This window comes from Electrona antarctica, assembly GCF_951216825.1.
Source record: "Electrona antarctica genome assembly, chromosome: 5".
Lineage (NCBI taxonomy): Eukaryota > Metazoa > Chordata > Actinopteri > Myctophiformes > Myctophidae > Electrona > Electrona antarctica.
Window position 1 is genome coordinate 29,175,807 of NC_136810.1, and position 11,313 is coordinate 29,187,119.

The 11,313-nt window shown below is 43.6% G+C and overlaps 1 protein-coding gene across 1 annotated transcript; it reads left to right on the forward strand.

Annotated features, from left to right (window-relative positions):
• Positions 1-2,085: 2,085 nt before the first annotated feature.
• LOC306924139 (titin-like) lies at positions 2,086-11,039 on the forward strand. The gene is made up of 4 exons (XM_079502505.1): positions 2,086-2,187; positions 2,816-2,930; positions 3,390-9,641; positions 10,845-11,039. Exons 1-4 carry the CDS (start codon positions 2,167-2,169, stop codon positions 10,862-10,864), a joined length of 6,408 nt encoding a protein of 2,135 aa, XP_079358631.1. The 5' UTR covers positions 2,086-2,166; the 3' UTR covers positions 10,865-11,039.
• Positions 11,040-11,313: the final 274 nt, after the last annotated feature.

Sequence of the window (11,313 nt, forward strand, 5' to 3'; positions counted from 1 at the left end):
AAATCTGTGCGACTAATATAAACAATGTGTTTTGCAGAAATCGGCCTCATGGTGGCGCTATAACCGGCAGATGTGGAGGGATGCAGGGAAAATGTTTTTCCATGGCCTCTAGGGAGTGCGCATACAAAGTTGTACACAGATCGATGCAGTTATAGGTAAAAACAGGAATTGCCCTGTTATAGTGCCACCATGAGGCTGGTTTGGAAAATAAATTGTGTCATGTCGTCCACAGCCTAGTGGAAAAGTGTGTGTATAATTTCACGTAAATTGCACACTGTGTTTGTGATTTGTGGCATTTTGTTCGAAACGGACCAATCATGTGAGCTTTGGAAGCGAATCTTAGCCAATCAGGAAGGAAGATGGGAAATGGTGCAGATCCGTGTTGATCACATGACTATGGAGATAGTGTATACCGAATTGTGTGATGTATGGATAAAATGTGTACGAGTAATCTACAGAAATGTGTTTTGCCTAAATCGGCCTCATGGTGGCGCTATAACAGGCCGTTGAGGAATATTTGGGGCAGAGGTTCGTCGTTGGCATCCAGAGAGTGTGTGTGCAAAGTTTGGCATGGATCGGGCCAACGGTGCCGGAGATTAGCTGGTAACAGACGGACGGAAGGAAGGAAGGACGGACGGACGCACACACACACACACGGACGGAGTGCAAAACATACTCTCTCCCCATGCCTTCGGCCTGGTGGAGACAATAAGCGCTCGTTATCAGTAAAGCAACCTCCTGCTGCCTGATGCACTATACCGGTATGTGCAAATTCAAAACAGCTAGGTGGTACGCATGGGCCATTGAGTGATAGGCCTATTCAATAAGCGCTTCCAAACTCCAACACTTCAAAATCACATGCAAGGAATTTCTTGACGGTAAGTAGCTCATAAAATGTCTACGGTGGATTTTTATGAAACAGACACTTTGCAGATAGAAAGAGGATAATTCAAGCTTTCCCTACAGCTGCAATGTTGGTGATTTTGACGTTGTTTAATATAGAGGACTTTTCTGTTTGTATGAATGGGCTGTCTATGGGAAGTAGCACCTCCTACGTAGCACCTTGCTGGCAAGATGGCTGCGGTCTTCTTGGGTTCAATCCTTTTAGCATTGTATTTGTATTAAACTGTACTTTCTGTACGTTTTTTTTTACAAACTGAAACTGTTAATAAAGTAGGCATATTCAATCAATCAATTATCAATCAGTCAGTCAGTCAGTCAGGATTTTACATTGGCTTGCTGCTCACAAAACCTCAGACAAAACCTCAGACTATGAAGTATGCTGGCTCTCTCATGACATGACATCTGTTCCTCTGCCGATGCAGTCCAACTGTCCAAGGCCCTAACTACAGAGTACAGACCAGGCAGGAAGGAACTTACTTTTTTTTTTACTCGTCATAATGTTATTACATTTAGATTATTATGAAGAACTCCAACATCATACGAATAGGATGTCATGTACTCGCAAATAACAAATCAAAATTATTATCAATTCATTGATTTGATTTTTGATTTTTATTTATTAGATCCCCATTTTATTAGATAAATTAATTCAAGTCAATTTGAAGGGCTTAAGCCATCCTATATAAATAAATTCATTATCATTATCATTATCCATTTAACAAAGGAAACAGTCAACATTTCTGGTTTGGTCACACCATAAGGACAGGGGGCCACCTGTCGTCCCCCCCCCCCCCCCCCCCCCCCCGGCCTGTCCCCTGCCTGTCCCTGTCCCCTGCCCCTGTGTGTGTGTGTGTGTGTGTGTGTGTGTGTGTGTGTGTGTGTGTGTGTGAGTGGGTGGGGGGTGGGAACCCCTCAATCATTTGGGTTTGGGTTGGGGGGACCCCTCAAATGGCTGATGGAAAAACTCCTAAACCTCAATGAGAAAATAAGAGAAAGAAACCCCAGGAGGGTTTATTATTCAAGTTTTACCCAACTCTAACATAAGCTGAGTCACTTCTCAGTATAATATAGACTACCTAACTTTGCGAGGGACAGTGACTAGCCAATCAGGCATCCTGGTTATTTTAGTCACCACATACATGCCTTCCTAAAACGAGCAGACTGGCAGAGCTGTGTATATCTGCCTTTCAGTGTTGCTGTACTCAACACAGTAGACACATCTTGAAATCACATCGATAAAGAAGGCTAAACAAGGACAGAAAGATGGAATCAAATGAAGATATAGTAAGTCACGTTTTATTTATATGCAATAACAGATGACAGTAGGCCTAATATGTTTAGACTTTACTAACAGGGGTGGTGATAATAAGAGGAGACATATACCCTGAAGAAGGCAACTCGTTTGTCGAAACGTAAATAAAACATTTGTGGCATCGGGACTACGAGTTGTACGTGCAACCTCTCCTTTCCATTTTAAATAAGAGGAGACATAACATAATCAAGTTTGGATTCTTTTTTGCCCATTAAGTGACTTATTGTTCAATAACTGCTATGGTTTCAACATATAAGAACAGACAAGACAAAACGGTAAAGCTAGGATCTTTATGTGTGGCAACAGTTGGCAGTCTAGTTAGTAATGCTGCTGTTATAAAGTTCTTTTTACCTCTTGTGCTACCAATAGACCTCTCTTGGGTACTAGTATATATTAATACCTTGTTATTTGGTCTTCCAAATAAACTGAAATATGCTTGGGAGTTTCCATTTTCACTATACTTACTGTATTATGATCAACCTATACTCTTTATAATAAGAAAGTGTCTTAAGATCCTGCCCTTATAAAATGCTATAGAGGCTACTATAATTCTCTATAGTTAATGATCGACCATTTGTTATTGTTCTTACTTTTTTGTAGACGGGAGCCAAAGCCGATGACAAAGATCTAAATATAAACTTGAAACAGGATAGTGAGGAAAAGCTCACTGCTGCTAAGGATTCCCAGTCATCATCATCCAAGCTCTTTGTCAATGGTATGTGATACAGTAACTTTGAGTACACCCATCTTATCATCTTAATAGCTTTATGGCATTATTATGTTACTACGAATCGATTTTGTATTAGGATACATTTGTCATTTTGAAACCAGGATATAAATATCTACACATGAACATACCATGTTGATGTTGTTTAACTTTATTGTATACATATAGTACTAGTTGTTAGTCATTGTTGTTTTCTTTCCTTTTCTTTAAAAGACATTCAAATCTCTAGCTTGTTATTATTACATATTTTAGTTTTAGTCGGTTTTCAGAGAGTCAAATACAAATAATAAAGTACTCAAACACTATTACACAGCTCATATGCAGCTTTGGAAGATATAGTATGATTCTGAATCTATTATACTGTAAGGTAAGTGATACTATTGTATCATTACCTGATATTCACTCATTTATTTTATACACTAAATTGATGTTTCTTTTTCACACCAGGCCAGCTTCCCAATACTCCAGAGAAAGGAGAACAAAAACCAGAGAACCCAGCTGCCACAGATAAGGAAAAGGCCATTAAGCCAAAGCTTGAGATAACTTTCAGCACTTTCACCGTCAAAGGTGGTGCAGAACTTAAAGTAGATATTCCTGTGATTGGACACCCAGCGCCAAAGGTTGAATGGAAAAAAGATGGTCAAGCAATTAAAGAGACATCAAGGATGGATGTTTCAAAAACAGCAACGTCTACAGTCCTTCGTATAAAAAATGCGAGCAGGGAGCATTCTGGCCAATACTCGATCACAGCAACCAACAGTAGTGGAACGATTACAGGAGATATTACTGTAGTTACTCTTGAAAAGCCTGGCCCTCCCACTGGGCCTGTGAGGATTGATGAAGTCAGCTCTGACTTTGTCACCATCTCTTGGGAGCCACCTGAATACACAGGAGGCTGCCAGCTAGACAACTACATAGTAGAGAAACGTGACACCACATCAACAACGTGGCAGACAGTGTCAGCAACTACAGTAAGAACCACAATCAAAGTCACCAAGCTGAAGACAGGCACGGAGTACCAGTTCAGGGTTTTTGCCGAAAACAGGCATGGAAAGAGCACCTCGATCAGCTCTCCCAACGTCACTGCACAGTATCCCTTCAGTGAGCCTGAAGCTCCGGGCACCCCCTTTGTGTCCACAGTAACAAAGTACAACATGATAGTTGAATGGGCACCTCCTACCAAAGATGGAGGCAGCCCTGTCACTGGCTACCACCTTGAACGCAAAGAGAAGAACAGCATTCTGTGGACTAAGCTGAACAAGCTTGTCATACCTGACACACGCTTCAAGACAGCAGGACTAGAGGAAGGTATCGAATATGAATTCAGAGTCTTTGCTGAGAATATTGCTGGCCTTAGCAAGGCTAGCAAGATATCGGAGTGCTATGTGGCTAGAGACCCATGTGATTCACCAGGTGCACCTGAAGCTATTGTCATCACCAGGGAGCATGTCACACTACAGTGGTCTAAACCTCATTATGATGGCGGAAGCACTATTACAGGCTATGTTGTTGAGAAGAAGGAGCTGCCCGATGGCAGATGGATGAAGGCCAGCTTCACCAGCGTTATTGAAACTCAGTTTACAGTCACAGGCTTGACTGGAGGTCAGACTTATGAGTTTAGGGTAACTGCCAAAAATGGAGCTGGTGTTTGGAGCGCACCCTCACAGAGCTTAACTATTATGGCTCAAGACGTTATTGAAGCTCCAATAGCATCCATAGATCCTAAATTCAAGAGTACTGCTGTTATGCAAGCTGGTGAGACATTCACTATTGATGCTGATTATTTTGGCAAACCCCTCCCAGAGGTGAGGTGGTTGAAGGATGGGAAGGAAATTGACAAAGGTACACCCAGAATGGAGGTCAAAACCACCCTCACTCATACAACTCTTATCATCAAAGACTGTACACGGGTTGATGGGGGAAACTTTGTCTTGAGCCTAAGTAACATTGGTGGAAATACTACTCACCCAGTTAATGTGAAGGTCTTGGATAGACCCGGTCCTCCGGATGGACATCTGAAGGTAAAAGTGATCAGCGCAGAGAAGTGCCAACTTTATTGGAACCCCCCTTTGAATGACGGAGGTGCCAGTGTTAGCCACTACATTCTTGAGAAAAGGGACACCAGCCGCGTCTCCTGGACTGTAGTTGAACCTGAAATCCAAGCAGCCTCTTACAAAGTGACAAAACTGGTGCCAGGCAAGGAATATGTATTCAGAATTACTGCAGTGAATAAATTTGGTACTGGCGAGCCCCTGGAGTCAGATCCAATGATTGCACAAAACCCCTTTTCAATACCAAGTGCACCGTCAACTCCTCAAGCGAGCGCTGTAACCGGAGACTCAATAGTACTGACATGGGAACGGCCAGACAGCGATGGAGGCTCGGAGATTGATGGCTACATCTTGGAGAAGCGAGACAAAGATGGTGTCAGGTGGACCAAATGCAACAAGAGAAGACTAAACGATCTACGTTTCCGATGCACGGGTCTCGCTGAGGAACATTATTATGAGTTTAGAGTGTCTGCAGAGAATGCTGGTGGTGTTGGCCCAACGAGTGAGCCAAGTGAGTACATTAAGGCCTGTGAAGCTACCTACCCACCTGGCCCTCCGACCAACCCCAAAGTGACAGACCACTCTAGTAGTACAGTGTCCTTAGCCTGGTGTAAGCCCATCTACGATGGTGGAGCAACCATCACTGGATTCGCCGTGGAAATGAAAGAAGAATCGGAAGATGAGTGGATCACGTGCACTCCACTCACTGGGGTAGAGAACACAAATTACACCATGAAGGGACTAAGACAGAATTCAGAGTATAACTTTCGCATTCGTGCCATGAACACTACAGGACTCGGAGAGCCCGTGTATGTACCCGGGCCTGTAATTGTAGCCGAGAAGCTGGAGGCACCTGAGATTGAGTTAGATGCTGATATGAGGAAGATGGTGAGTGTCCGAGCCTGCTCCACGCTGCGTCTCTTTGTCAACATCAGAGGGAGGCCCGAACCTGAGGTCAAATGGTCAAAGGCGGATGGCACTCTCAGTGGGCGTGCACAGATTGAAGTAACTGGCACCTACACCGTGTTACTTATCGAAAATGTCAATAGACTTGACACTGGCAAGTACGTGTTGACTCTTGAGAATTGCAGTGGCACAAAATCAGCGTTTATCAGTGTCAAAATATTGGACTCCCCCAGTGCACCGACTAACCTTGAGGTGAAGGATGTTAAAAGAGACTCTGTATCCATCTCCTGGGAACCACCTCTCATTGACGGGGGAGCAAAGATCTCACATTACATTGTAGAGAAGAGAGAGGATGCCAGAATGGCGTTCACAAGTGTCTGTAGTAACTGTGTGAGAAATTCATACAAGATCGACAATCTACAGGAAGGATCCTTCTACCATTTCCGTGTGCTGGCTGCAAACGAGTTTGGCGTGGGACTTCCAGTGGAGACAACTAATGCTGTCAAGGTGTCTCAAGCTCCACTGCCTCCTGGCAAATTTATAGTGTGTGATATGACCTACAACAGTGTGAACCTCTCATGGGAGAAGTCTGACCATGATGGAGGAAGCAAAATCACAGGCTATGTTGTAGAGATGCAGTCCAAGAGAGATGACAAGTGGACAGTATGCACTGAGATTAAAGCTCTGGAGACAACTATTACTGGGTTAACAACAGGAGAGGAGTATTTCTTTAGAGTGTCTGCAGTTAATGACAAAGGAAAGAGTGAACCAAAGGCCCTGTCCGTCCATGTAAAGGACGTTGCCTTTGAGCCCTTCATTACTTTGCAATCCAACACATACGATGTGAGGGCAGGGAATGATTTAAAGATTGACGTTCCATTCAAGGGCATACCACAGCCTGAGGTGACCTGGAGAAAAGATGGCAACATGCTAAAGGAGACAAGCAGGGTAAATGTGATGACATCTGATGCATCATCTCAGATTGTTATCAAAGATGCCACCAGGACGGATGTTGGAGTGTATGAAATAACTTTGACCAACTCAGTGGGAACCAAATCAGCCGAGATCTTTGTAAACATTCTTGAAAGACCTGGACCGCCAAGTGATATTATTGTGGATGAAGTGAGTGCTGACTTTGTCTCTCTGTCATGGCAACCCCCGGCCTATAATGGTGGGTGTCAAATAAACAACTATATTGTAGAGAAGAGAGACACAACCACCACAACATGGCAGACTGTATCCGCAACAGTTGCCAGAACCTCAATCAAAATCTCACGTCTGACACAAGGCATTGAATATCATTTCCGTATCGCAGCGGAGAATCGCTACGGCAAGAGCCACTTCGTTGACACTGAGCCAGTTGTGGCCCAGTATCCATTCAAGCCTCCAGGTCCTCCAACCAACCTCCATGTTGCCCATGCTTCCAAGTCCATCATGGTGGTTGCTTGGAACAAGCCAGACAGTGATGGTGGCAGCCCTGTCATTGGTTATCACATTGAATGCAAAGATCAAAGCAGTATATTATGGACAAAGTTAAACCGAGTCTTGGTGTCAGAGAATCAATTCAAGGTAGCGAGCATTGAAGAGGGTCTAATATATGAGTTTCGTGTCTGTGCTGAGAACATAGCCGGTGTCGGGCCCTGCAGTAAGACTTCTGAGCCTGTTGCTGCTAGAGATCAGTGTGATCCTCCATGCAACTTAACAGTGTCTAATATAACTAATGACACTGTTTCTCTCTCCTGGGACAAACCAGAATATGACGGCGGAGCCAAAATTACCAGTTACATTGTTGAGCATAAAGAGCTCCCAGATGGCTGCTGGCTTAAGTGCAACTTCAACAATTTATTGGAGACCTCGTTGGAAGTGACAGACCTTACAGAAGGTGCACAATATGACTTTCGTGTTATTGCTAAGAATGCAGCTGACCTCTTTAGTGCACCCTCTGAGGCCACTGGACCTGTCACAGTGAAGCATGATGTGGAGCCACCTACTATTGGTTTGGAGGACAAATTCAGACAGGTGGTGGTTGTCAAAGCAGGAGACCTCTTCAGAATAGATGCTGATATCTCAGGCCGTCCCCTCCCTACAGTGTCTTGGTCTAAGAATGGTAGAAATATTGATACCAAGGGAAGACTTGAGATAACCTCCACAAAGACACACACCTCTTTACTCATCAAAGACACCATTAGGAAAGACTCTGGACAGTATGTTCTGACTGCAAAGAATGTAGGTGGCACCAGAACCAAAACGATCAACTGCAAGGTGCTGGACAGGCCTGGGCCGCCCGCTGGACCATTGGAAGTGTCTGGAATTTCAGCAGAGAAATTCACACTGAACTGGGGTGCCCCTTCAGAATCTGGTGGTGCTGAGATCATGTACTACATCATCGAGAAGTGCGAGACCAGCCGTGTAGCCTGGACTTTGGTATACGGAGACATGATGGCGACAACATGCAAAATCACTAAGCTTATCAAAGGAAATGAATACCTATTTAGGGTGAGGGCAGTGAACAAGTATGGTGAAGGTGAGACCTTGGAAAGTGAGCCTGTCAAGGCAGTGGATCCCTATACCCTCCCATCTGCACCCACAGAGGTGGAGGTCACTAGTGCGTCCAGTGAATCGATGACAATCTGCTGGAATAGACCTGCCTCAGATGGTGGAAGCAGCATCACTGGTTACATCATTGAGAAGCGGGAGAAGCAGGGCCTGCGCTGGGTCAGAGTCAATAAGAAACCTGTGTATGACCTGAGAGTCAAAGCCACCTGCCTGCGTGAGGGAAGTGAGTATGAATTTAGAGTCTTTGCAGAAAATGCTGCAGGCCTCAGTGATGCCAGCGATCCAAGTCCACTCACCTTGGCAGAGGATCCCAAGTTTCTACCTTCCCCTCCAGCAAAGCCCACCATAGTTGACTCCGCCAGGTCCTCCATCACCTTGTCATGGAACAAGCCGCTGTTTGATGGTGGCACCGCTGTGACTTGTTACAGAGTTGAATACAGAAAAGCGACGGATGAAGATTGGAGTGTCGGCGTTCTGAACACAGAAAACACAGAGGCCACAGTAGCTGGACTCACACCGGGGGAAGAATATGTGTTTGTCGTCAGATCCATAAACAAGATGGGTGTGAGTGAGCCCAGCCTGGAGTCAGATCCTCAAGTATCCATGGAAAGAGAGGAAGAGCCCGTGTTTGACATTAGCAATGAGATGAGGAAAACACAACTTGTAAAGGATGGAAGCGCATTCACTTTGAACGTGCCTTTCAAGGGCAAGCCTGTTCCTAGTGTGACATGGGACAAGGCAGATGTAGAGCTGAGAGTCAGGGGTCTCATCAACACCACCAGCTCTGCCACTTCCTTGACAGTCGAAGGGGCAACAAGAGATGACTCTGGTAAATACACAGTGACACTGCAGAATGCAGTTGGAAAGGCTAGCCTGACCCTGAACGTGAGGGTGCTGGATTCCCCTGGTCCTCCAACTCGAGTCACAGTCAAAGATGCGACCACAACCTCACTCACCGTTACCTGGGACACCCCGGTGAACGAGGGAGGCGCTCCTGTAAACAACTACCTTGTTGACATGCGGGAGATCAGCCTAAGGGGATGGACAAGAGTCACTGACACCTGCCACCGTCTGTCCTATAAGGTGGCTGACCTGGAGGAGGGAGGAATCTACTTCTTCAGAGTCATGGGTGAAAATGAGTACGGCATCGGTGTTCCAACTGAGACCAAAGAGGGAACCAGGACAGGTATGTAATAAATAATGTTGCTGTACCCGCAGTGCATGTGATATGATTAATCTGCTCAATCAGCTGTTGTTGTCTTCAATTTCACTATCCTTCTTACCTTAACACACACATTAAAAGGGGTAATGGTTATAAAGACGATCTCCACACAGTCCTGTGATTGCAGTTTCCCCACTAAAGGGTAAAGGCCTGTTCATACTCCAGTTTTAGGTGATAAGGTGACCACAGAAAACTACAACATGACGCCACGGTGATAAGCGACTCACCGCTCGGCGCTCACCCCAACACATCTCTCTGTTTAGTGTTTTTACTAACCACCGTTTCAGTGGTCTACTTGACCTTATCACCTAAAACTGGAGCCTTCCCCATTTATCTGCTAATTACTCCTGAGGAGCTGATTCCATCTCCTTCCTAACTCCTCAAATCAGCCTCTCCCATAACAGCAGCCACATCAGTCAGGTAACCCAGGCACCCTGGTCTGACCATTGATGGAAGAAGTACTCGCATGCTTTACTTTAGTAACAGTATCAATACTGCAATGTACTGTAATATACTCTGTTACAAGTAGAAGTCCTGTCTATTCAAAATGTACTTGAATAAAAGTACACAAGTATCATACCAAAAGTAAAAGTAGTTTAACAAGTTCAAAATGTAAAAAAACATCTTTTGAAAATAGGCAATCTACAAGCTCACAATATGTTGCATTGGATATTTGCAACACATTGTGAGCTTGTAGATCTGCAATTAATTGTCAAATGGCTGAAATATATATTGGGCTGACTAATCTACAAAGTAACTAGTAACTCACGTTTTGTAGTCGAGTAAAAGTACAATATTTTTCCTCTGAGATGTAGTGGGGTAGAAGTAAAATTATTGAAATTGTAAATACTGAAGCTATTAAGAAATACCTCAAAATTGTTTTTAGGTACAGTATACTTGAGTACATGTACTTAGTTACTTTACCCCACTGTCCAACCAAAACCTTGGGATATTGTAATGATATATTGTGACATATTTACATGTCCACATCATCAAACTGGAACATTCAAACTGGAAAGAAACAAAGAAAATGTCCAAATAAGGATTACTATTGTGAGTGGTCTTGATAGATATAGTCCTAGGATATTATGACTGGTCACTACTATGTATGCGACTGATCCATGCGAGAATGCGACTGATCCATTTCATTGTTTGTTTTAATTTCAGAAAAGGCAAGCTGGGAGTAGTACATGGGCCTCCTCAGCTTCCTAAGGCCATACAAAGCACCACCATCTGTTCCTGCGATCCTCATATTTTGTCATTTGTATAAAGATGTCTTGAGTACTGTTAGAAAAACTCCCTATAACTAGAGTATTTTGATATTGTATAGCATAGTCAAATTTAAAAGCTTTGAATGAAGATAGCATCATTATATATATATATATATATATATATATATATATATATATATATATATATACACTGTATCAGGCCATCGATGGTAGACCACAATAAAAAGAAAATAATATGTTGAATAATCTTCTGTTATAATTTTACAGTTGCAAACACCATCAGGGTAACACATATTGCATCCTTGTTTTTTCTGATGAAACACCATTAGATATAAGCCAACTTAGCCAAGTAAATGTAAGTGAAAAGAAAATAAGCCAAAAGTAAAAACCGTAAAATAATGGAA